Source organism: Dasypus novemcinctus, chromosome 7, assembly GCF_030445035.2.
Source record: "Dasypus novemcinctus isolate mDasNov1 chromosome 7, mDasNov1.1.hap2, whole genome shotgun sequence".
NCBI classification, from domain to species: domain Eukaryota; kingdom Metazoa; phylum Chordata; class Mammalia; order Cingulata; family Dasypodidae; genus Dasypus; species Dasypus novemcinctus.
The window spans coordinates 43201577-43227866 of NC_080679.1; the positions used below are offsets into that span (position 1 = coordinate 43201577).

At 47.1% G+C, this 26290-nt stretch overlaps 1 protein-coding gene, 1 long non-coding RNA gene and 1 pseudogene across 2 annotated transcripts in view; 1 reads left to right on the top strand and 2 right to left on the bottom strand.

Moving 5' to 3' along the window:
- Positions 1–3089: 3089 nt before the first annotated feature.
- Positions 3090–7274, bottom strand: FZD7 (frizzled class receptor 7). The gene has a single exon (XM_004458877.5). It carries the CDS (start codon positions 6849–6851, stop codon positions 5127–5129), a length of 1725 nt encoding a protein of 574 aa, XP_004458934.1. The 5' UTR covers positions 6852–7274; the 3' UTR covers positions 3090–5126.
- Positions 7275–7314: 40 nt separating this feature from the next.
- LOC131279156 (uncharacterized) overlaps positions 7315–26290 on the top strand; it is a 48027-nt gene continuing 29051 nt past the window's right edge. The window contains exons 1-2 of the long non-coding RNA XR_011649233.1: positions 7315–7554; positions 13224–13267. This is a non-coding gene — a long non-coding RNA (uncharacterized lncRNA). The remainder of the gene's footprint in view (positions 7555–13223; positions 13268–26290) is intronic.
- Positions 13155–13243, bottom strand: LOC111764266 (U6 spliceosomal RNA; annotated as a pseudogene).

Below are 26290 nucleotides of genomic sequence, written 5' to 3' on the forward strand. Positions count from 1 at the left end.
TGAGGAAAACAGGGTCCATGGAGGATCATAAGTTGGGTTCTTGGGAAATGCATTTTTATTGGACAAGCCCCTGTATTTGGATGAGTCACTCCTACCACCAACACTTGGTGAGAGAGGCCATCCAGCATATTATAGAAAGCACTGGGCTCTGTCTGGAGACATGAGATTGAGTCCTTCTCCTCTTCCCGTGTCACTTCACCTCCCTGCAGCCTCTTTACCTTTAAAAGAGGAAACATTACATGTGGCAGGATTGTTATAATAATTGTGAGGATACAATCAAATAAGGAATGAGAAAGGAGCTTTTAAAAACTCTAAAACAGTTAAGTATTAGTATTCCAAATAACATTTGTGCCTTTATAATGGCATTTGCCAGGTTCGGTCTAGCTTTTTAGTTATTTGCTAACTCCTTACTGGGGACTGCCCTTATTAACCCCAGCAGGGTTACTTCAGGTGAACTGTGTCATTCTTAATATTATCTGCTTCAGGTGAACTGTGTCATTCTTACTATTATCTGCAGGCCCTCCTAAGAGTTGTTGTACCTTTTACAGAGCAGTTGCTTAGTCAGTTCTTGGTGAACTGGATCATTTATAATAAACTATTATTGTCTTGGTCTAATATCCTTTTTCCACAACTTTGGTATTAATTGAGAACATGCCAAGAGACTTTACAGTTTTGTTTTTTAAATTATTATTTAAACCGAAGAGAATAAAATGCACAGTATTTACCAAAGACCTGCAGAACATTTCAATGATACCCTTAGTTTGCTTTTGGGTTAAACGTGAGGCATACAAATTCAGATGTAAGAAATGTCAAACTGGAAAGAAAGAGTTGAAGAACTTTCTTTTTTGATAGATCAGTTTAATTACACTGAGGGGAAATTGGTGAAAAATAAAATGGATGTAATGAATTGTTGATTTAAGGCCATAGTGGAGTGGTTTTGTTTCCTTCTAGAATTTCCAGGAGCCCTGTAGACTGTTATTCACCATCCACATATGCATATATAAAAATATACTATCTATAAATAGCCACCTGCCTTTTCAGTGAAATTAAAGATGGGAGAGTTAGAAGAGATTTTACCAGTATAATTATAGGGCTCAAACCTACAGCTGTTAAGTTTCTATAGCCTTTCCAAGAGAATTTCTAATATCATTATTTTACATGAAGCACATTTTAAAAATTCTGTTGTTCTTGAAAAGTAAGATGTTGTCAACAGGACGTGTATTTATTTCTTGCCAGTTTTTCAGATACCTACTTAAAAAGATTAGGTGTTCTGCAGGATTGTGTAGACTAGTTCTGTTTTATAAACTAAAGGAAATTTTCACAAATGTTGCAGCTCCTCATCTAGGATTAACACCAAACTCCTGCCAATGTTTTCTTAAACTATACACATGCTCTTTCACACTCTCCTTCACATACTTTCTGTTAAGACGTTCCTCCTTAAGAAAAATCCCTGAGTATCCTAAAATGCTTAGGTAAAAATCTATTGCAGGACACATCACAATGTGAAGGGAATTAAATGGAGTGCTTTTATCTTTGCTTACAAAAAAAAGCAGGTAGTAATTTATTCATATATAGTCTTTGTTCTTTCACGAAAGACCCATACTTTTCAATCTTTGAGAGACCTGAAGGACAGACAGCGATGATGAGAGGAAGGGACACATTTAAAGGAGTGGTCACACAGATCGCCAGTAGAAGGGTGTAAGTGCCTTTAGCAGTTAATTTGTGAGCAAAAATCCCCCATTGGGAGCTCTCCACCTACTCTAAAAGCAAACATTCTTAACAGGCAGTATTAGTTTGGTGTTAAGAGCTGAATGCTTTAACCGAAAAGGTGTTATTTTATGAGCAAAAACTGGTTAAACCTTAAGAGACTTGAAGTCAGTATTTTTCCTTTATTGTTGCCAAACTCTTCACAGGTTAAGATGACCTCGCACCCATTCTGATGTTCAAAGCCCAGGAGAATCTTAAAGGAAAGCAGCTTTGCCTGGGAGTATGTATGTGCTGCTTGCTTCCTCCTTAGTGAGAACTGTCACTGATTCTCATTCCCTGTGTTTGTTAAACACACCAGTCGTGTGTGTGAGCCTGTTAATTAAACCCAAAACAGAACTGTTTCAGTGGCGCTTCAGATCTAGAGATTCAGAGCTGAAACAAGGAGGACGGGCAGCATCCAGTCCATCACTTGATCTCTGCTGCTAAGAATCCAAAGACTGTATTATTAAAAGCCAGGAAGCAGGCACCTGAATTAAAAGAAGAGAGGTAGGTGAAAAAATATCTAGTGAGGCTGGGAATTGGAATTATCATCATTTCCCTGAGGGACTATTTTAGACTGTTTAATGATTCCAAAGTTAGCCTTTCCTACCAGAGCAGAGTTAAGTGCAGTTGGCCTCTGAGGCCATTCCCGGGTCAGGCTCGAAGTCCATTCCTGCTAGAGCTGCTGAGTCACTTGACCTCCAGTTCAGTTTACCTAGAAGGTAGAGTGAAGCCTTCAGCTGAGAAATCTCTGTATCTACAGCGTCCTCTGCTATTATCTGGAAGCATTTACTGATTTTCTTGCCACCTGAACCCAAAGCATTTAAAAACAATAATTTAGATAAGGTGCATTAGGATACAAAAATATCAATGAGTTTAAAAAAAAAAAAGGAAAGCTGCTTCACTGGATTGTTCCAATGGAAGCATCACCAGAAAAGCCAAAAATAACAAAAAATATCTTATAATTCTTTTTCAAATATGGACTTCATCTCCTAAAGGTAGTAAAAACACAAATCCGACAATCTCTCTTTAAAAGAGAAGCTTATTCCATATCTTCAATACTTCACCTAAACCAGGATGTCGGAAGGGCTTAGGGGTGTGTGTGTGTTGTGTGTAGGGGTGGGAGAGCAGGAAGCAGCAACAACAGAAAAAAACTAGAGGACAGTAAGGTATTCATTACACTTTGTATTTTAAAAGGCAAGGGAAAAAAATACCTCAATAATATATAACACCCTCTCCTCAATGGGAGGCACACCTAACAGTGTCCCTCTATACCTTCTTCCTTAACACAATGTCCTGCTCTTTGGCTTATCGATATATAAAACAGCAAATCAAATAAACAATTGTATTTTAAAAAATTTATTTGTGATTCTGTACATGTGATAAAGTGGGGTGTCACTGTAGACCTTCAAAGGCAAAACAAAACAAAAATCCAAAGTAAAAATGTATAAATACAATATATATTTTCTTACAAAATGGGAGATTTACAAAATATACATACTGCACTTGTCTCTATTTTACAATTTTCACATGCACTTAAGAGATATAACACAAAAGATGCCAAAGCCTGTGTAGAGGGAGTTTTGAAAATCGGACAGATGAGACAGTTTTGGAGGTTTAAGAAAGTACGTCAATTTTAACTTTAATATAAAAAGCAGCTCCACTCAACTGAGCATTATATATATAAAGTAATTCGTACTCCCCACAGTACCTTCTAGGATTGGCATTTAAAACTTTTCTGAGAAACAGGATTGGAGGGCAGGGTCAAAGGGGCAGTAAAGGTAGTTCCCATGATTCTTTGCTCCGCTTTAAAACCAGCAAAAGAACCAACAGTTCTAGTACAGAAAAAAGTTCATGATTTAAGATTAATAAATTTAAGTCATCTCAAAGAACTCCAAAATTACTTTGACGTTTACTTTCTTTTAATGAGTTTCCTTAAAAATGAGGCCCATGGTTCAAACTTTCTTCTTCATTCAGTTACCTCAGTAGATCATTTCCCTACCCAAATACACAAAGACAGGGTCATTATACACATGATGTTTTATAAACAGATTTATGAAATAAAGAAGATAAAATGGATCTTCACTTTTCCCCCCAACTTTTCCTTTATTATGAAGCTGAATGCATTATGCTTTTCCCTTTATCTTAAAGGATTCAAATTGGAGGGAAAAAATGGGGGAAAAATCCTAAATACAGGCTTATAAAAGAAAAAAAAAAAAAAAGCAGAGATTTCCCTGAACATGTTAACCAACCAGCCTGTCAGATTATGTGTTCTGAATTAAATTTATTTAAAACAAACACAACAACAAAACCCCTTGCATTTCCTTTAGCCAAGCCAGAACCTGACTGAACTGGGTATGAAAGCACACACTGCCCTTCACTTTTCCTTAAAAAGGAATGTTTATCTCAACCAAATTAACATCCAAAGGAAACCTCAGATTTACACTACTTGCCTAAGAGTTGCTGTCTTTCACAGTTAGGCCTTTCCACAGGGAGACACTTTTGTTTCCTCTTTTGTCTCTTACAACAAAGACAAAGCAGAAAACGCGTTCCAGTATGGGAAAAGCAACAAGTCATCACTTCTTTTCAGGGTATTAAACCAAATAAAACACCCATCTTTCTTTCTCCTGCCTTCCCCAGAAACTTAAAAAGCAGCAGAAATACCTCCCTCTCCTTTGCCTCATCTCGAAACGCTATCGTCATTTCTTTTGCATCTTCACATGAGGCTTCCAGGAGGCATGCCTATCAAGCCTTCCAAATGCATATTTTGTACTACTTGAAAGAGGAGGAAAAAAAGGCCGGAGGGGGCAGGGGAGGAGAGACTGTAATGTCTGACCCTGGAAATTAACCCATCTGGGTTCCAGTTTGGCCCCAGTGAAAAGAGATTATAGTTTGACCACCGCCTGACAAGGACACCGCAGGGAGCCCTCCCTCTCCCCAACAAAGCGGCCGCCGCAGACAGCGTTGTACCTTTCACCCCGGCCTCGCAAGAGTGGAGACAGGGGCCACTTCCCTTGCAGCCGAGGAATCGCTCGGAGCCCGGGTTCAGCCCTGGCCGGGAGGAAAAGCACGGCAGTGTCTGCTGGTCTGAATTTCCTCGACAGGCCCGAGTCTGCCCGTACCTTACGCGTTGAACACCATCTTTACTACCAGGATCCTGCAAGTCTTTGCCAGAAGTCTTTTCACCCCAACAGCCTTTTCACCCCAGGCCTCCTTTCCAAACCCACCCCTCGCCTCAAATCTGCAAATAAACTTCTTTCTTCCAGGACAATTTTCAGTGGAGGGCGGGAGGTGTCAGAACAACTCCCCCACCCCATGAGTTGTTTTGTCTACCGCCCCCTTCCCCCTGCAAGGGGGCGCGTACCGGGAGCTGCCAAGGCTCATACCGCAGTCTCCCCCTTACTGCTGTGGCTGAATCTGTGGTAGAAGCGGCGCCACGACTGCAGGGTCTTGCCCGACCAGATCCAGAAGCCGGTGGTGATGCCCACGATCATGGTCATCAGGTACTTGATCATGAAGACGGTGAAGTCGGGGCTCATGGGCGGGAAGTGGCCGGGCGGACAGGGCACGGCGTAGCTCTTGCACGTCTGCAGGAGCCAGGTGCGCTCCCAGTGCTCGCGGAAGGCCTGCTCGTAGAAGTAGCAGGCCAGCACGATGGTGGCGGGCACGGTGTAGAGCACGCTGAAGACGCCGATGCGCACCATGAGCTTCTCCAGCTTCTCCGTCTTGGTGCCGTCGTGCTTCATGATGGTGCGGATGCGGAAGAGCGACACGAAGCCCGCCAGCAGGAAGGACGTGCCGATGAAGAGGTAGACGAACAGGGGAGCCAGCACGAAGCCGCGCAGCGCGTCCACGCTCGACAGGCCCACGTAGCACACCCCGCTGAGCAGGTCCCCGTCCACCTGGCCCATGGCCAGGATGGTGATGGTCTTGACGGCGGGCACGGCCCACGCGGCCAGGTGGAAGTACTGCGAGTTGGCCTCGATGGCCTCGTGGCCCCACTTCATGCCGGCGGCCAGGAACCAGGTGAGCGACAGGATGACCCACCAGATGGAGCTGGCCATGCCGAAGAAGTAGAGCACCATGAAGAGGATGGTGCAGCCCTCCTTCTTGGTACCCTGCGCCACCGTGCGGTAGCCGTCTGGCGAGAAGCTCTCCACGCACACTGCGCGGTCCTCCAGCAGGAAGCCGGCCACGTGCGCCACGGCCACCATGAAGTAGCAGCCCGACAGGAAGATAATGGGCCGCTCAGGGTAGCTGAAGCGCCGCATGTCCACCAGGTAGGTGAGCACGGTGAAGAGAGTCGAGGCGCAGCACAGCACCGACCACACGCCCACCCAGAGACGGGCGAAGCGCCTCTCCTCCTCCTTAAAGTACATGAGGCCGTTGGCGCGGCTCGGCTCGCACGGGGCGCCGCAGTCGCGCTCACCCAGGAAGTGGTAGCCCAGGTAGGGGGGCACCTTGAGCTGGCGGGGGCACGAGAAGGGGAAAGCCGAGCGGTCCCGGCCGTCTGCGCCCCCCGGAGGCAGCGCAGTGAAGGGCAAGTCCGGCAGGTAGGGCGCGGTGGGGTAGGCGGTGGGGCCGCCACCGGGGCCTCCCGAGCCGTCGGACGTGTTCTGGCCCACGCAGATCTCGCCGGCGCCGTGCACCGGGAAGTTCTCGCAGCGCAGCCGCTCGGGCCACTGGAAGCCGAACTTGTTCATGAGCGCCTCGCAGCCCTGGCGGGCTCGCTCACACAGAGAGCGGCACGGCGGGATGGCCTGCTCGAGCACGGTGCACACCGGCGCGTACATGGAGCAGAGGAAGAAGCGCAGCTCGGGCGAGCACTGCACCTTCACCAGAGGGTAGAACTGATGCACCTCAAGGCCCGCGTCCTCTTGGTTCGTGTGGCCCAGCAGGTTGGGCAGGATGGTCTGGTTGTAAGCGATGTCCGTGCACAGCGGGATGGAGATGGGCTGGCAGAAACCGTGGTCCGGCACCGAGATGCCCTTCTCGCCATGGTACGGTTGCGCCCCGGCGCCCGCGGGCAGCGCGCCCACCAGCGCCAGCACCAGGGCGCACAGGCCCAAGAGTGAGCGCGACACGGCCGCGCCGGAGCCCCGCATAGCCGGCAGCGGGGGCAGCGGCGCACTCAGTCCGGGGAGCGCGACTAAGCGGCCGAGAGAGGCTTGGATCCCGAGAGGCGCCGCTGCGCCCGGCGCATGAGAGTCCTCCCGGCGCCGGGGCCAGGCCGTGGGCGGCGTGGAGCAGAGGGCGCTGCCGGCGGAGTGTCCGCGCCGCGGGGGCGAGATCGCCAGCCGCGCGGGCGCCGCCGCCGCCGCCGCCTCCACCCAGCACTCGCGCGGCCTCCGGGGCCCCGAGCTCGTCCGCCGCGCCAGGGGCGCCGAGGGGAACAGGCTTCTCCTCCCGCGCAACGTAACGGTGCGGCTTTCTCTCCGGCTAGGAGCAACAGGCGTCTCCGGTTACCTTTCAAAGTTTGCCCAAGTCTCTCGACCCCCCGCGCACAGTAAATGCGCACGCCCCCCACACCCCGTCCGTCCCCCGCCCGGCGAGAGCCGGGCGCCGCCGCCTGCTCGCCCCGGCCGCAGCCTCGGCGGGTGCTGCTCCGCCCCCTCGCCCCGAGCTCGGCTCGCCGCCGCCTCCTTCTTCAGTCCCACGAGCTCGGGCCCAAGTTTCAGCCGGAGGACTGACTCTCGCTCGCAGTCCGATCCGCGCCTTGGAGCCAAGAGCTCGGCAAGTTCTTTTCGGAAATCCAGTTAAACAGAGTCCGAAGCTGCGAGACCTCGCGGTCTGGACCGGCCTCTCCAGGTGCGCAAAGCCCAGGCTCGGGGGTCCGGGCGCCCGCAGCCGCCGCCCGCGCTCGGGGAGGGAGCGCCGAGGAACGCCTCGGAGCCGCGCGACTCCGCAGAGCAGGCGTCGGGCTCGCAGGGTCGCGGCCGCCCCGCCCCTTCCCCTCCCCCCATTCACAAGCCCCTCCGGGGGCGGGCCCGGGCCCCGGGCGGCCCAATGGCGGCCTTTGTGTGCTCGGCCGCCGCCCGCGCATTGGCTGGGAGTCGGAAGGGGCGGGCGAGGGAACGGGGCGGGCGAGGGAACGGGGCGGCCGCGTCCGCAGAGCTTTGGGCGGATTCCTGAGGGGAGGGGCAGGGGCCGAGAGGGAAAAGTTAGAAAAAACTTTTAGCCTGAATTCGCTCTGGGGGGAAAACGTCCCAGAAAGGGAGTTTGCACGGAAGGTTTGCTCCTCTTCCGGGTGCCCTAAAATCCCCGTGCCGAGCAGAAGGGCGCGTTCGGGAGACACTTTTGCGGGGAGGAGCGCGCAGCGCGGCGGCCCCGGAGAGACGCGGCCCGCAGTCACGTTAGGCGGCGCGCGCTGGCGACGCGGGGGCAGGCGAGGGCTTTGGAGGAGCCGGATCCTGGATGTAGGGTTCGGGGCGGGCCGAGAAGGGGGTGCGCCCTGCGGTCGCGTTTCTCCCCCCAGACCCCGGCAGCCCACGTGAGGCGGGCAGCCCCTCCCCCAGCTGTGAAAAAGGGGCGGGGCCGGGGGCGGGGCCGGGGCGGGGCGGCCCCCTCGGCGGGGGGGGGCGCGGGAGCGGGCGCGCCGGGGACCCCGGCCTCGGGCCACCCCGCCCGCGCGCGCGCGCGGCCCAGGGGCAGGGGGCCTGCGGAGGCTTAAGTGAGGTTGTAGGAAAACGGAGACAGCGTTTAGGGTAAGTGGGTATAGAAGTCACCGAGGCCGAGAGCCGAGGAGCGCGCCGAGAGTCCGGGGCGCGTCTGCGGCCGCCTGCTGCCCGCGTTCCGCGGCGGGTGGCCCTTCGGGTTCCCACTTTCGTGGCAGAAGTATTCGGTCCTCCACTTGGAAACTGCGGAGAAAGGTTTTAAAAGTGTATTGGAAACCGGGGCCACTGGCTGATTAAGTTTTCAGAAACACAAAGAGGAGTGATCCTCGTTTTCTAGTTGGCAAACGTTCTTTTGTTCTCCAATCTTCGCCCCGCTCCGGGCGCGGGGAGCTCGCGCGCGCTCTCGAGTTACCCCGGACGAGGTCGGAAGTTACCCGGGGGTCCCTTTGCTCTAGGTAGCGAGGGTTATCAGGAATTCCCATGCAGGAAAGTGACATGTTGAGAAAGAAAGGAAAAACGTCTCTTTCTCCCTCCCCCCCCCCCCCCCCCCCCCACACACACAGAGCAGTCTCAGTGTTTAAAAAACGTTACTCCTGGTGGAGCCCTTTCTGCCAGTCTGAGTGCTGGAGCTCTCAGGGATTTCTGATCACGTTAAGTGTTTGCAAAAGTTGCCGCTTCTGCTGCTGCCCCTGGTGCTGCTGCTACTTCTTTTTTTTTTCCCCAGCAAGAAAGATTCTGAAATCTCAGGCATTTAATTGGGTTCTCTTCCCTGGGCGACTTTGACTTCCTGTTTTCCTTTTATTTATTTCCTATTACTGAAGTTTACTGAGAGTCTTTCTTTCCACTTCACAGTTCTTTGTCGTTTCTTAACGGCCTTCCTGTTTATGTATCTAGCAGAGGCCCAAACGCTTTGGGCTGAGGTAGGGTGTTGGACTGCTGGCATCCTCCTTCCAGCCCTCAATGGACGTCCTTGTATTTTTTCCTCCCAGGCTTCAGTTATCCCCCTCACACCCAGGCTGGTAAATCTTTATTTCTATTGGGGTACCTATCTCAAAATAATATAAAGGATTAATGATATTTGCTTTGAAATGTTTCACTCCTCCCTTTTATTGTTTTTAAGGGCTCCCTTTCTTTCTAATTTATTTCTATTACCTTACATCAGGGATCATTGATATTGTGTTGAAAGATGTTACTTAAAAACAATGTAGCTGCTTTCCTTTGTCATTTAAAGTGGGTGTGTGGCGGGGAATGGAGGGGTTGGGGGTTTGGGAATTCTTTTTTCTCTCTGAGTTTCAAGATATCCTCCTTTTTCTAAAGCATATTTTCATGCTTATTAATCATGCCACTGATCTAAGTCTCTTTGCCTATTGAGGGAGAAGTAGATAGTACTGTCATCAAATAAAATGAAAACCCACAGGAGAAGATACTAAGTCTCAAACACAACTTCTACTCCTCATGTTATAGCTCCCAATGGCTCCCTGATGTTAGGTAATAGGGGATGACAATTTAGAAATTTAAAAAAACCCTTAAAAAATACAAGGAACCAATGAAACAGTTTAATCTATGCATAACGAAGCAGAAAACCCATCCCAGATGGAAAGTTGCACAGATGTAAGTCTTCTTGCTCTGTCCCAGGGAGTAAGGTGCAAAAAGCAGAGAAGCAGAGGAAGTTTTTTGCAGAGAATTTTTTAAAGGTGATTTTTTTTAAACTCAAAAATTATTCTGAAAACAGATATTGCTGTTTGTGAGAAGGGAGTGGTAGTTTTCCATGCCTTTCTTGATACAGAATGCTATGATTTCAAGAAGCTAAGTAATAAAAAGGAGTAAATCAGAAAAAGTACACAACACAGAGGGCTAACTAACCTGCTTTAGACTCAATGATAAATGTAGTAATATTGGTTTGTATTTGGTCCAGAATCAATTTATTTTCTTTTCTAAGCAACACCTTCCACACCCAACTCCCAGAGCCACTAACTGGTATCTTAGAACGTACGGTGGAAAATTTTATAACTATCTGCTTCAAAACTTCCAATTGTCCCTGCCCTTTAAAACAACAAAGGCCTTTATTTCGTTACTCCATGGGTATATGGTCCTGCAGAAAAGTAATGCTATTGATTAACTCCAGTTTTAAAAATGCTACTTATTTTGGCCAGGTTCCAGGTTTATCTAGTTGAATTACATTCTGATGTCAGGACAGATTTGAAAATGGCCACCTTCATGGTGCCACAATCCTGTGGTTGTAGAGAAACTCCAGCTGCAAGAATTACTCATGCAACACCAGAAAGGGCAGCTTTTAGCTCATACCTCCTTTTGTGGTGTGTCTTTTAACTGGACAATTACCAGGTTGCCTTTGGCTTCTGTTCATTTTCATTTGGAGTGCTGGTTTGTTAAAAAAGTGGGAACATTCTTATCTCTAAAACAGATTTTGAAATGTTATGAAAGTGAAAAATGTCAAGACTGAATAAGAAGAGGACCTTGCTGATAACACGGTGTGATGGTCCCATCCTGTAGAGATGACTTATATGGCAGATTCTGTCACTGAATCTGACCATTTCCTTTGTTAGTTAAGAGTTGTATTAATTATCTATTGCTCTGTAACAAACTACCCCCAAACTTAGCAGCCGTTAAATTATGCACAAGGCCCAAGATTGAGCTGCTCAGACAGAGCCCCACATCAGCAAACCAAAACTTAATTTAGGAACTGTTTCTTGTGAGTCTCAGCTCTCCCAGAATCAGAACCCTAAGGCCAACCAATTACAGTCCACCAACTCCAAATTAGTTTGTACGTCCCAGTCTCTCTGGCTTGGCCTTAAGTAAATAAGGGTAATCTCTTGAGCCAGACAATGGCATTATTAATACTGCTAGCTTCCTTGATGGTTGTGGAAGCCTGTCTAGATAAACCCTGTCCTTTCTACCACTCTTTGGAATTCCCTTCTACTTTCTGGATGGGATGCTGCCCAAATCATGAGTTGCTCAGTAAAACAGTGAAATCCCAATTTTCATGAGGTTAAAAAGTTTTTTTGTAGCTTGTTTTCTTTTATTGTTGTTTTAAAACAACAAAGATTTAATTTCTCATCGTTTGTGTGTCGGGAAGCTGGGTGCACTTAGCTGGATCTTCTGGCTTAGGGTCTCTCACAAGACTATGGTCAAGGTGTTGCAAGTGTTTCAAGGCTCAAGAGGGGAAGCGGATATGGCTCAAGTGATAGGGCTTCCTATGGGAAGGACCTGGGTTCAATCCCTGGGGCCTCCTGGTGAAAAAGAAGTAGGGAAAGCATGCCTGTGCAGTGAGCCAGTGCCCGCCTGGTGAGCCAGTGCCCACGCAAGTGAGTCACACACAAGATGATGACTCAACAAAAGAGAGATGAAGGGAAGAGTCAAGGTGAAGCACAGCAGAAACCAGGAACTGAGGTGGTGCAGCTGACAGGGAACCTCTCTCCACATCAGAGTCCCCAGGATTGAATCCTGGTGAATCCTAGAGGAGAAAAAATGAGAAGAGAATACCGAAATGAGAAACAGATACAGAAGATCATACAGCGAATGGACGCAGACAGCAAAAACAGCTGGGGAGGGGGAGGGGGGAAAGAAAAATAAATCTTTAAAAAAAAAAGGCTCAATAGGAGGAGGAAGATTATCACTAGACGTTGACCAGAGACATCAGTTCTTTACTATGTGGGTCTCTCATAAGGCCACTGACAACATGACGCTTTGCTTCCTTTGGAGGGGAGAAGGCAAGGGAGGGAAGCCATAATCTTTTTGTAAATTAATCTTAGATGTTACGTTTTTGTAATTGTAGCCAGTCACTAGGTCTACCCACACTCAAGGGGTAGGAGAGTGAAAATCCATCAAAGGCAAGGATCACTGGGAGCCACTTCAGAGGCCACCTACTCCCTTCATTCAGTCCCACTGTAAAATGGAAATGAGGCCACTGAGAGAAACAAATCATCGGTCTCTGTCTTTGTGGAATCCAAAGAAAGGGTCACAAATGAAACTGTTGATTAGTTATGATGCCACTCGCATCTGTTAGAGTCAGAACAGATCCCTAACTCTGGTCAACAGTTTTTCAAACACACCGCTGAACTAGAGGGAGAAAAAATGTGGAAGAAGAAAATGTGGTGACCATCGCCAACCCTGGAGAAAAACTACCAAAATACAGCAAGTCAGTCATTCTGGAGAGTCAAATCTGTAGTCAAAGGACAGGACAGACTGAGTCTGTAGAAAGAGACTTTGGGTTATTGGGTTATGGGGTAAAAACACTGTTGGCAATTGCCACCCATGTTTTCCATGCCAGTCTTAGAGTACTGATGTGTAGGAAGAGTTGCAAGGTGGTTAGTACAGACAGGTTTAGTTCTGCTTTCACCATCGATTTCCTGTGATGCCTCAGGCAAGTCGCTTAACCTCCCTAGCTCTCCCAGAGTGTTGTGAGGATTAATGAGATAATGTTTACAAAATGCTTTGTGATAAGGGCAGAATCTTGGTTTGGTTACATGGATGCAAATCAGAGAGAAAAAATAAAAGGCCAAGTTAGCTGCATATTTTGGGGCTCTGGCTCTTTGCCGAGGCTGTGGTATTTTACAGTGGTGTACTGGTAAATGTTTGACAACCATCTCTTCAGGGAGAAAGCTCTGAGCTATATACATTTGCCGATTTCCATGGTGTAAACACTGCCTCCATGGCTGATTTCAAGCTACCCATGTGATGTCATTGTCTTAGTTTCCTAGGACTGCCATAACAAAGAATCACAAACTGGATGCCTTAACACAACAGAAATTTATTGTCTCACAGTTTTTGTTTTTTTTTCATATGGAATGCTTCATGAATTTGTGTATCATCCTTGTGCTAATCTCTGTATTGTTCCAATTTTAGCATATGTGCTGCCAAAGCAAGCAATCTTCACAGTTTTGGAGGCGGTAAGTCCAAAATCGAGTGTCAGCAGGACCATACTTCTAAAGTCTGTGGGAAAAAATCTGTCACATGCCTCTTCTAACTTCTGGTGGTGGTTTGCTGACAATCCATCCTCAGTGGTCACATTGCATTCTCCCCTCTCCCTCTGTGTCCAAACATCTCTTCTTATAAGGACCCCAGTCATGTTGGATTAAGGGCTCACCCTACTCTAGTATGACCTCATTTTAACTTGCCTAATTGCATCTCTAACGACCCCATTGCCAAATAAGGTCACGTTCTGAGGTATGGAGATTAGGACTTAAGTGTATCTTTCTGGGGGGCACAATTCAACCCATAACAGTCCCTGAACGCAGAGTTTGGAAGCCCCTGAAAAGCACCTCAAATAATCTTCAGATTATTTTGAGCATCAAAAATAGTTGTACTTTTAATAATATAGTGACTATCATTTATAAAGTTTCAGGTACTTTAGGTACAGTATCTCTGATTTCATAACAATCCTGTGAGGTGCCAAGTGTAAGCTCCTGTAAAGTAGCAAAGCCTGAATTAAAACCCAGACATATAACATTTTTCACTTTACATGTACTAGTATTGGATGTCTTCATGGTAAACATCACTAATTTTTGTCCTTTTATAGGTTTGATCAAAAGCCATTTCAAAATTTAGAGAATCCCCATGATTTCCAGGTTTGGGGAATATTATACCTATACAGGTTTCAAACCCACTTGGTAATCACCATTAATATTCTCTGTTTTTCTAAGGGATAATTTAATTCCCATTGCCAAAAGTGCACTGGTGGGGATCTGGCTTAGGAGATGTGGGTGTCTGCTTCTGCCCAAGAAGGCAGATGGGAAACTTGGTGGTGTATTAGGCCCTCCATATGAGAACATTGTAGCAGGCCATGACAGTTAGCAGAGAGCTAGGTGGAGAAGCTGCAGGAATGAGACTCACAGTAGTGATGGAAGCCCCCAGGGAACCTTCTAGAAGAGTGAAGATGGGACCTGGAGCAGTGGGTTCCAAACCTGGTTGATCATCAGAATCATCTGGGGAGTAAAAAGAAAAAAATTACAGAATCCTGAGCCCTCCCTTGGAGATTTAATTTTTAAAAGCTGACTGGGTGATTCTTTTGAATTAGTCAGGTTTGGGAACCCCTGACCCCAGCTTGTAGTGTGCAGCAGTGTATCGTGTCCTCATTCCACTTGAGTAAGTTTTGAACTGAAGGCAATAGTGAGAACCATACAGGCGGATGATGTGTGTTAGGTGTGTGTGAGTATGTGTGTGTGAGAGAGAGAGGTGGTTGGATAAGTACCAGTTGCATCGTGTGGACTTGGATCTGGGTCCTTATTTATGATTCTCAGCAGTTCGTAGTGGCTATTCTGAAATGTAACAGCTGCTACTCCCACAGTTCACAGCATTTCCTCAGACTGGCATTGCTATTCTTGACCTTAACCATATGAACCCTGACCTCAGATGGCTGAACCAGAAATAGAAGAGCACCTGACCCAGGCAAGATGTTGTCTGGCATGAGACCTCTGTCCACCGACATACCCACTGGATAAGAGTGACCACCTAATTGGATCCTTTCATCTGGGGAGTCTGAGTGTAGGTAACAGAATAGACACTAGGGTGGGCAGAAGCCCAGATACATTCAGTGAGAAGAGAACAAAGCCTTAGAAGGTTTGAGTAGGCAAGAGCTGTGAGACCGTGAGGTGAGTAGAGAGCAATTACATGGTGGCATTGGGGGCAGTAGAAAGAAAGACAGGGTAGTGGAGTCCCTCGATAATGGAACACAAGGGAAGGAAGGAAAGGAGGTCGGAAGGAACACCCACTCTTGCAGCTACCTTCATCTTCCTCAAATGATGAAGGATTTCAAAGTGCACTTCCTAGGACTGCAATTGATATTGAGTTTTCTTGAATGCAAAAGTGTTGCAAGATAGGAATTATCTTTAAAGGCCCAGAAGACCTCTTTCTTCTGGGTTATAAGGAATAAATGCATTAAAGCACATAGGAATCTAAGACCTAGCAGGGAAGCAGATATGGCTCAGACAACTAAGCTCCCACTTACCACATGGGAGGTCAGTGGTTTGGTTCCCAGTGCTTCCTAAAGAAGACAGTGAGCTCTCATGATGGGCAGGTGCAGCAAGCTGATGCAACAAGATGATGCAATAAGAGACACAAGAAGAAAAAACATAATGAAAGACACAACAAAGCAGGGAACGGAGGTAGTTCAAGCAATTAGGTGCCTCCCTCTCACATTGGAGGTCTGGGGTTCAGCTTCCAGTGCCTTGTAAAGACAGCACACAGCAAGTGCAAACAATGAGGGGATGGGGAGAAATAAATAAATAAAATCTTAAAAAAAAAAAAAAAGCAGGCAGCAGACTTGGCCCAGTTAGGGCATCCGTCTACCACATGGGAGGTCCAACGTTCAAACCCCAGGCCTCCTTGACCCATGTGGAGCTGGCCCATGCACAGTGCTAATGCACGCAAGGAGTGCCCTACCACGCAGGGGTGTCCCCCGTGTAGGAGAGCCCCATGCGCAAGGAGTGTGCCCCATAAGGAGAGCTGCCCAGCGTGAAAGAGAGTGCAGCCTCCCGCACACATGGAGAGATGACACAACAAGATGACGCAACAAAAAGAAACACAGATTCCCGTGCTGCTGACAACAACAGAAGCAGACAAAGAAGACGCAGCAAACAGATACAGAGAACAGACAACTGGGGTGGGGGGGGGGAAGGGGAGAAAAATAAATAAATAAATCTTTTTTTTAAAAAAAGCGGGGACTGTGCTTAAATAAAATAAAGTCCCTAGCATGGTGTGGCGGCTGCTTTTTGTCCCTCAATTTCTGTTTTCCCCTTTTCCCATAGTAATAGAACCCCTAGTGTTTAGCTGGGCACATGACCACCTGGAATAAAGGCCTCATTTCCCAGCCTCCCTCTGGCTGTCCACTAAGTTCTGGCCAGTGGGAAATCAGCAATAGTATTGTGTGCAAACTAAAAGGAGTGGGTGTGCCCTCCTTCCCTCTTCCTGATGGCTGGAGCTCAAGAGTCCATTGTGACCATCAGGTGACCTAGGGAAAGGAGCAAAAGATAGAAGGAGCCTGAGTCCCTAATACCTTATAGTATCATACCAGCCCATGATTGACCCCTCTGGATTTCTCAAATGTGAGAGCCAAATAAAATTGTCTTGTTTATGCCAACATTATTTTAGATTATTTCATGTCTCACAGCCAAGCCTAGTCCTAATTTATCTCTCGGTGCCTGGCACATACTAGGCACTCATCAAAAGTCAGTTTCCTTTACTGTCTTTGACAGCTCTATAGCTCTTGATATTACCATAGTCTCTCTTGCATTTTAATTATTTTCGTGTTTATCTTGCCTTCCTCCCCAGTCATTTGAAAGGTCCTAGAGAGTGGAAATTATGTCTTAGTTTTCTCCTTTGCCTTTCACAAGACAGACATTCAGAAAATATTTGTTGAATCAAATTGTGCAATTCATCAGTCAGATAAGTTCATTGAAAATTTTTAAAATATTAATTGCAGAGATATAGGATGGTCAAAGACTAGCTAGGGACAAATGACCTTGGAGTCATGGCAGACCACAAGCTAAATATGTATCAACAATACACTCTATTGTTTTAAAATTCAAAGGAAGCTTGGGGTGCATGGCCTAAGCTTAGTGGCACGAAGGAACCGGGACAAAGACTAACCCAACTGCTTAAGAAGGTAGTTCTCAAAGGGTAGATGGTCTGGGAAGATTTAATAAAAACAGCCCCTTGGGAAGCGGATGTGGCTTAAGCGGTTGGGCTCCCGTCTACCATATAGGAGGTACAGGGTTTGATTCCTGGGGCCTCCTAGTGAAGGCAAGATGGCCCACATGGTAAGCTGGCCTGTGTGGAATGCTGGTCCTTGTAGAGTGCTGGCTCACACAAAGAGCTGGCACAGCAAGATGATGCAACAAAAAGAGACGCAAGCAGCCCAGAGAGCTGAGGTGGCGCAAGAGATTGAGCACCTCTCTGCCACTCTGGGAGGTCCCAGGATCAGTTCCTGGTGCCACCTAAAGAGAAGACAAGCAGACACAGAAGAATGTACAGCAAATGGACACAGAGAGCAGACAGTAAGGGCAAAACAACAGTGGGAGGGGGATTAAATAAATAAATCTTAAAAAAACAAACAAACAGAAAAAACAGGGCTTTGCTTAGCACAGTGCCCAAGGCAGTGCATGCCCAGTGCCCTGGGGGCAGGCAGCTTCAAGAAGCGCGGCGTGGGAAGCAGATTTGGCTCAACTGGTAGAGCGTCTGCCTACCACATGTGGGAGGTCCAGGGTTCAAACCCAGGGCCTCCTGACCCATGTGGTGAGGTGGCCCACGCGTGGTGCTTATATGCACAAGGAGTACTGTGCCATGCAGGCATGTCCCCGCTTAGGGGAGCCCCACATGAAAGGAGTGCGCCCCAAATGGAGAGCCGCCCTGTGTGAAAAAAGTGCAGCCTGCCCAGGAATGGCGCTGCACACACAGAGAGCTGATACAGCAAGATGATGCAACAAAAAGAGACACAGATTCCCAGTGCCGCTGACAAGAATTGTGGGCACAGAAAAACACAGTGAATGGACATAGAGAGCAGACAATGGGGGGGGGGCGAGGAAGGGGAGAAAAATAAATTAAAAAATCTTAAAAAAAAAGAAGCATGGCAAGAGAGTCTGGCATCTTCAGCCCTCCTTCGCCTTGGCTTGGGAATCACTGGAATAAATGATTTGGGGAATTTTTTTTTTTAACACATAATCTGGGAAGGCGGATGTGGCTCAAACAGTTGGGCACCTGCCTCCCACATGGGACGTCCTGGTTCAGTTCCCAGTGCCTCCTAAAGACAAATGGACTCTGCAACCAGCAGGGAGCAGAAGTGGCTCAAGCAGTTGGGCACTCGCCTCCCACAGGAAGATGAGCAGACAGATGATGGAGCTGTTGTGGGGGGTATACAACTTTTTTAAAAAATTTAAAACAAAAAACATAATCTGAGACAAATCTCACCTTTCATTAAGATATTTTTGAGTATTATGTCTAAAAAAAAAACAACAACAACAACCTACTTCCTGGGCTCTGCTCTCTAGAGAGTCTGTTTAAAACCTCCCCAAATGAGTCTAAAATGCAGCTAGGATCCAAAAGAGCTGATGAGAAGACAAAGTGAAAGTATTTGGTTGTTACACTCATAGAAATACATGAAGTCATTTAATTGTCTTCCCAAGTATATGGAAATTTGTTTTGACATGGCTGTGGTGCATTTCTTTCTTCAATGATCCAACAGAGGAAAGGCTTCAGTTACTGCCAAGGTAGGAGAATTCGTGGGGTCTTGGTCAAGCCACTAACCCATGACTTCTGGCAAGACGTCAACCCGGCTGAGCCTTGGTTTCTTCACCTGTAAACCGAGGAGGCTGGGCCCTGTGCTCTGGCCTGGCTCCATTAGCCCACGGTTCTGTGTGGACGTTCATCACCTAGCCAGGACTTGCCGCGCTGGGGGCTTTTCAAGTTTTATGTGCTAGTCGTGCACAAAGCTGAACCAGACGGTGTCCAGCCCTGAGCGCAGGCTCCCAGCAGCACCCCGGGGGCTCGACAGCGCCCAGTCCATGCCCGGCGCTGGGCCCGTGGTGCAGAGTGTCCCCTTGAGGGCCACTTAGCCACCGCTATTCTTCCCTTTCACATTTCCACTTCATCCCCTTTTCCCCTCTGCCTTTCCCGGTCTCCTCCCTATTATTATAAATAGCACTTTAAACTCTAGAGGGAGGCTCTTCAGTTAAGGTGTGGACAAAGTGGTTTGACTCTACTTGATGAAAAAATCTGTGAAAGAGAGAGAATACAAATGTCAAAATGTTTGCCTTTCAGAGCCGGAGGAGTGGGGAGAGAGAAATGGTTCTGTGCTCTTGAATTTGCGGAGAATTTGCCAGATGTCAGTTTAAAGGGGCCTAAAGAATTCCTAAGCCTTTGTTTACCAAATCCCCTCGGTGGAGCCAGGGCCTGTGGATACCTTGCAGGGGAGGCCACGGGAAGGCCAAAGCTGGATGGGAAGGGCAGAGCGGGAGGCATTCGAATTTTGTTTTTGCCTCTTAATTATCTAAGGCTGCCCTTTAAGAAATCTGTCCCCTTTGCCTGGGGAAATTAACCCTTAATCTCCACAAATGAGGGCAATCAACCCATTTACTAAATAAACACAGATCATTGCAGACTGGCTGCCCCTCTTTGTGATTTAATTTGGGAAAGGCTTTACCTGAGGGAGGAGCAGAGGCGTGGCTGGGGGGGTCCTGGGTCCCCAAAGGGAGGTGAGTTGAAGAGAGGTTAAGAGAGGGCAGAACAGGCTGGGTTGAGAATGGAGAAGGCTGTGAGAGTTCCTTTTCCTTACTAAGTCCAAGTCCCTTGCTGGCCGGCGTCTTACCTTCTGAATTTATTCAGGGCCTTCCGTTGTGTGGTGTTAATTTTGGCTTTAAGAGTGTGAAGCTGGTTAAAGCAACTTTTATTAGAATACTGCCTATCAGAAGCCTCTGGGATGGGAACAGAGAAGCCCTTTATTTCTTAGGTAGTGCACTCTTTAATATGTTGAAGAATCTCTCCTTGCTTGTAACTCTGCATCTCAGTCACCAGTTAATTTGTTTATGAGTTCGTTTATGAGTCATCACAGAAGTCCATTTAAATCGCAGATAGTTATATCACAGTGGAGTGCAGTGCCAGGGGCAGTGGGTGCTCAATAAATGATTGATTGAATAAATGAATGCATGAGTTGAAAAGCTGAAAATGATGTAAAAAAACCCACCTCATTCACTTATTTTTTAAAAATGTATTTAGTGCCTACTATGTTTCAAGCAGTGTGTAGGTGCTGGGAATATAATGCGTCCCTGCCCTCATGGAGCTTATAGTCTTGATTATCAAATGAATCTTTTTTTTTTTGTTTTTTTTTTTTGTGAGTTATGTGCTCATTGTCTGCTCATTTTCTTGCTCGTTGTTTATGCTTAGTTTTTTTTGCTCATTGTCTGCTCATTGTTTTTGCTCATTGTTTGCTTGTTTTTTTTTAGGAGGTGCTGGGAACTGAACCTGGGATCTCCCATATGGGAGGCAGACTCTCAATTGCTTGAGCCACATCTGCTCCTGAATCTGACTTTTTGAATGACCTTGGGTTTCTCTCAAATTTTAATGGGAGTTTGGCGCTCACTGAGCTAGGAGTCAGCCTGTCCTGTGAGTTTTGAAGGGTGGGGCTGAGTTGGAGAGTGGTTTGGGGATTTATTTTTCAGAAGGGAGTTCCGTCATTCCTTACCTTTATTTTGCAGTTGAGAAACCCTAAGAACTGGAATTAGAATCCACATTTTTGGGTTCCAGGGTCTGTGCTTTACCCATCTTTATCCTCTCTGCTTCAGGCTCACCTAAAATAGGAAATGGCTTGTTTGAGTCTGAGCTCCAAAGGGAAAGATCAGAGTGACCGGCTCTGCAGGGGCCCGGGGTTGGCTTATGCCCGGGGAGATAGGGGAGAGCTGGTGAGTGGGGCAGCTGCTTGGGCCTTTGGTTCCCAGCTGGCTGACCCCCCACAGCTGGGCCTTATCAGGAAGGGACTGGAGCGCAGAGCAGGGGTTGCAGAACCACTGTCAGGGGCGGGGGAGGGACGCGGGGCTGTCCTCTGCAGCCTGCTTGAGCTGGGGAATGGGCTGTTGCCCTCTTCCTGTGGCCTCCAGCAGACTTGTGAAGAGCAGCTCCCAAAACGGAAGGGTTTTGAAAACAGCCCAGAAGGCAGGAGAGGAAACATTTAGAAAAGAGATAAACAAAAGAAGCGACAGACTTCTCACTCTAGCAGAAGGAGCTTTGGTTTGCCTGTGAAATCTCACTCCTCCTCTTCCCCTAACCTAAAATTTATAAAGCTAGTCTGTGGCTTCAAATGATTACCCAAGTATTTTAAATCCCTAGTTCTGAGGACAAGCTGGTTTTGCTGGACCTTCCCACCAGGGTTGGTGATGTCCTGACTTAAATTTTAGCTGAGCAGTTAAGGCTAGGCTGCCCAGCTGACTCCACGTCGTGGTGTTAGTTGTGTCATTACTATTTTTGTAAGTGGCTAACATTTATCGAGCACTTACTATGGCCAGGCATTATGCTAAGTCCTTACTTAACCTATACTCTGAATCTTCATCCTCACCCTTTGAGGTGGCTACTATTTATTTGACCCATTTACGGATAGGGAAATTGAGGTATAGAGAAGTCTAAGGTCACACAAAAAGTAAGTAAAAGAACTGGGCTTTGAACCCAGTTCTCACTTTGAAGCAAAAAAACGTGTGGGAAGGAAAGAAGAGAAGAGGGAGACATTTAGCCCGGTGCCTAACAGCATGAGCCATCTAAATACCTAAGTACATCTGGCCTGGAGAAAGCCCCCAGAAAGCAAGCAGACAGGGTGAGCTTGTGTTTTTTTTGGAAGCTTCTGCGAGGACACATTTCTATCTACCTCTCCTGTAACCAGCTGTCCAAGAGATGCCCCAAGACCATGCTGCTCAAGGGACACTGGAGCACTGTACAGCGACCAGGATGCTGTGCCCGCCCCAGCAGCCATTTCCCATTTCCCACTCTGCTAGAAGGAGTGAGAAGTCGTTTTTCCATTCAAGCTCTTCATTTTGACCTAGTGGGGACTCCTCTTCCCTTTGGCTGGAGATGTAGCTTGCTTGCAATAGTAAAGTTCTGTTGCTTTATTGGTTATGTGACTTTGGACAAGTTACCTGACTTCTCTGGGCCTCATCTGTAAAATGGTGATAATAATAACATCTGTCTCGTGGGATTGCAAAGATCAAATGAGACAACACAATGAATTTAGTACCTGGCATGCTGTAAAACCAGTAAAGTGTAATTATTATTGTTCCTCAATGGTTTAGAGAGGCAATTAGGTCTAGGCAGATGGGGGTTAACATTTCTGGCTTCTCAGAAGGCTACCAGCATCATCTGTGTTCAGGGCCAGAGTAAAATCATGCTTCCATCTGAGTATTTCCATTGTACTAATAGGCTAAAGACATGTATATCTGAAAGTTGCTATAGATCACAGTTGTTGAAGAGAAGACTTTCTTTTCCAAATCTGTATGTCTACAACCCACAGAAAGAAGACATTTTGGGCATCTCATATCTATTTTCACCTTTTTGGGCATAGGGCTTTCAGAAACAAGATCTGCACTAGGTCAAATGAAGGGGAAAAAATGTGTTTTTCATTCCGAGGCATATGCCCATAGAGTTTATCAACATGATCACAATTCTTGGAGAAGATGAACTTCTAATGGAAAACAGGGGGAAAAATTTAAGTCTTAATGGCATATTTTTCACCATGTCAAATTTGCTTTATATTGTTTTCCTGCCCATTTCATTTGGAATACAAATTCAAAATGCCCTACAGAGCATATTAGGTTTACAGAGCCTGTGGAAACACTACCCACTTTTGCAAATGGAAGGGTCAAAAGCAGTTATTTGCTTAACAGCAACTCCTGGCAGGCAGCATCTGCATCTAAGCCATATTTGAATTTTCCAAGAGTCTTTGCACTAAATGAGTGCTTAATAAATATTTGTTGAATAAATGAGATGTTGTTTTCTACCTTTCTTTACCCTATGCAGTTTAATAAGTTGGTTTAAAATAACTTTCTTCATCATAATTTCTAACAGTTTAACACTAAAGTTTGTGTTTATGTATGTAAATAAAATGACAGTTAATCATAAAAATGCTGTTTTATATTGTAACTTGTGGAAAATGGTGGCCTCTCTTTTATTATTAATAGATAATAGATAATATTATCTAGATAATATTTCCATAAATCTGTAAGGGCTTTGAGCACTCAAAGGCTTAATTGCCCAGAAAGCCTAACATGTTTTTACTGCATTTTTTTAAGATGCAGAAATGGAGACTTAGAGAGGCTAAATAATTTGCCCGAGATCATACAGCTCTCAAATATTAGGGCTGGGATCCAAGCCTAAGCAGTCTGGCTCCAGAACTGGAGCGTTCACCACTACTGCCCAGTCATCAGGTGTGGGCTCCTGGTCAGCCAGCAGTCCTGACTAGAGAGATCAGCTTCTGTCTTTAAAGGATTCCTGTTCTATTTTGTTGACCAGCTTTAATTGTTAGAAAGTCCTTCATCGTATTGAACTGCAATCTGCCTCCCCAAGGCTCCCATTGATCTTCCCTGTACACGTTTAATCCCTCTTCCACCCACCCTTCCCTCAGCTATGCATCTGCCACCCCTCCCCATGCCTCCTCCAAACTGTTTGTGAGAACACTGGAAATAGGCCATCTCAAGGTTCCAGGCCCCCAGAGTGGCTGAGGCTGAGGGGAGGCTGGACCCGGCTTCTGTGGGAGATGGACTGTTCAATCGGGTAGTGTAAATAGCTCCTAGGCAATGTTTAGAATGGTGGGCAAGGAATTTCCCAGGAACCAGCTCAGAACGGTTCCCCATCCCTGATTTATACAACGTCTGTTACACAGACCTTGCGGTAAGATGTAATTGGTCTTGAAGGTGAAATAGAGTAGCTGGGTCTTCTGAGTAGCTGGGTCTTTATTCCAGCCCAGATGGGGGTCAGTGGGGAAGGGAACCAGACGCACAAAATTAGTGAGGATGAGACCCAAAGAGATGTGGAAATGAGGATGGAGGGGCTGGGTGAGGAGGCCAAGTAGATTCTGCAGCCGGAATGATTCCGTGGTGCCAGAAGGGTTTGGAATGGCAGCAAACGCTTGCTAAGTGCAAGGAGATAAATGAACACCCTGACCTGGACATGCAAGAGAACCAGAAATGAGGTTTTCTGCTTCCTTGCGCACTCCATTAATTACACTGTAGAAACAAAAATGCATGGGGATGTTGTGGGTGGGCATAGTAGTGAGGCAACTGGAGCCAGCTCTCCTGGGAAAGCTCCACCAAGAGGAAGGAAGGAGCAGCACCTTCTGTGGCCATTTTTAACTCGCTTCGCCTTCACCCCCGTCCCCACCCCCACGCTTCTTTCTAGCCTTTGGCTAGACTATGGCACCTCATGGGCGAATGGCTTCTCCTTGTGTAACCACACAGCCGAATATCTCCAGGGTTAGCAAAAATGTGACAGCCCCAGACTCAGCAGAATCCACGTCCTGATCAGAACTGGAAATTCTGTAGAGAAGCAGTAAAGAAGACCAACAAGAGAGACTCATCGTCGTGTTCAAAGGCATGTGTTCATTCTTCCACCCAAAACCCTGAGTGCTAGGCCCTGTAGATCCGGTGGTAAACAAGACCAGCATGGGCCCTGCTGACATGCGGTGTACACTTACCGGGCACCTACCTACCCAGTGTGATCTCCTGGCCAGCCTGGATTCGTATGCAGGCGCTAAATGCCCCACACCTTCTTTAGGGCTTTTAAGAAGGAGATGTGGAGGGCAACAATATTCTGTGCTGTTGGCTTAGGATTTTGTCTCCAAGTGGTGGCCCTGGGTTCCGGAAGGCTGGTTCTGGGACTTCCCACACTGGCCGTCTTCTTGGAGATGAGAGATGGGCAGTCGCGGAGGAGCTCCTCAGAGGAGCACATACAAGACCCCACCCTAACCTCCACCCCCACCCTGATTAGCTCTTATCTGCCTTACTCTTGGAGACAAATTCCCCTTTGTCTAAATCTGGATATCGTTCTCTCCAGTGGAGCGGAGTAAAAGTCTAGGGACATCAGCCTCCCCTGGAATCTCTGGCCGAGCCTTTGAGCCGACAGGCATTCCTCCTCTCGGGTCTCTCAGCATCTCCCAGTGATTAACATAACCTGACACCCGGCCCATCCAGATAAGGATCCTAATGGCCACAATGGCTTCGCTTTCTTCCCCCAGCCCTTCTTTATTGCTCTGCATGCTTTGCTCACTTCCAGCAGGGATGAGTTTATAAGCGTGGGGCTAGGCAAGCCCGTTCTGCAGGCAGCTCCCCGCGAGGCTTGTGCGAGGGCTCCAGGGACAGAGATGCATTTCCCTTTAATAAGCTTCTCACACTACATTAAAGATAAAAGGGGAAGGGAAATATTTATATTCTGACAAAGCAGCTCTTCCCTTCAGGCTCTTGTTTTATTTATTAACTTGCTCTGTCCCTCTCTTAGTCTTTCTCTCTCTGTTTCTGGGACTAGGCATTTCCTCTCCTCCCCCTTTAGTCATTAATTTTGCGGGTGAGTGACAGTGACAGGGGGACTTTAAAATGGTTGTCAAAGAGATGGGATTTGAATGTGGGCGCCATTCCCAGGTGACACAAACAGCTGTTCCTCCACCCTCCCTGGAGAGGCTTACCACCCTTATTAGATAGCACTTGCAGGGCAGAATATACCACTCTGGTTAAGCTGTATCATTTAAAATGAAGCCCTGTCAGTCTAGCAAATTGTTCAGAGATACAGTAACCTGGATATGTGATTGCTTACTCCGGGGACTTCTTTGACCTCTTGTTGTATTGCACACTTTCTTCTCTCACAGAGGTGATCCCTTAGGGATGCTTATATCCTCCGGCTAATCTGCCCAAAGCCAATAAATCACAGGTATGCTGTTTCGAATCTTCATTTACCCCACTGCAATGATCACCATTTTAGTTTCAGACCACCTATTCTTTCAAAGCCTGCACCGATCATTAAGGAGTTAATCCTCTGGACACCGCCCCCCACCTTCCCACCCCAGCCTCCTCCAAGGAGGCTGTCTAGATTAGTCAAGGGAACTGGAGGTTTTAGGTTCTCTTGGGTAGTGTAATACCTGGGAGTATTTTTCCTGTTTTCCAACTAAAGTCTCTTTTATTTTTTGGTAATGACTTTTTATTTCTTAATGATACCCGATTATTAATTAAAAATTCAAAGTACAAGGAAGGTGACAAATTACCCATAACCCACCAATCTTTTTAGCAGCAATCTAGCTCAGACTCTGGATTTGACTCTTAGATTTCCCACTTTCTATCTGCATAAACTTGGGAAGCATGCCCATGCTTCAGTTTCCTCACCTATAAAATGGGCGTGATGATAGTATCCACACCTTAGGAATCTTAGGTGGATTAAAGTACTTGGCAGTTAGTGTTCTA

What these genes read in the sequence shown, in the direction of transcription:
- FZD7 (XM_004458877.5), bottom strand. Translation starts at nt 6,851, where the DNA reads ATGCGGGGCTCCGGCGCGGCCGTGTCGCGCTCACTCTTGGGCCTGTGC.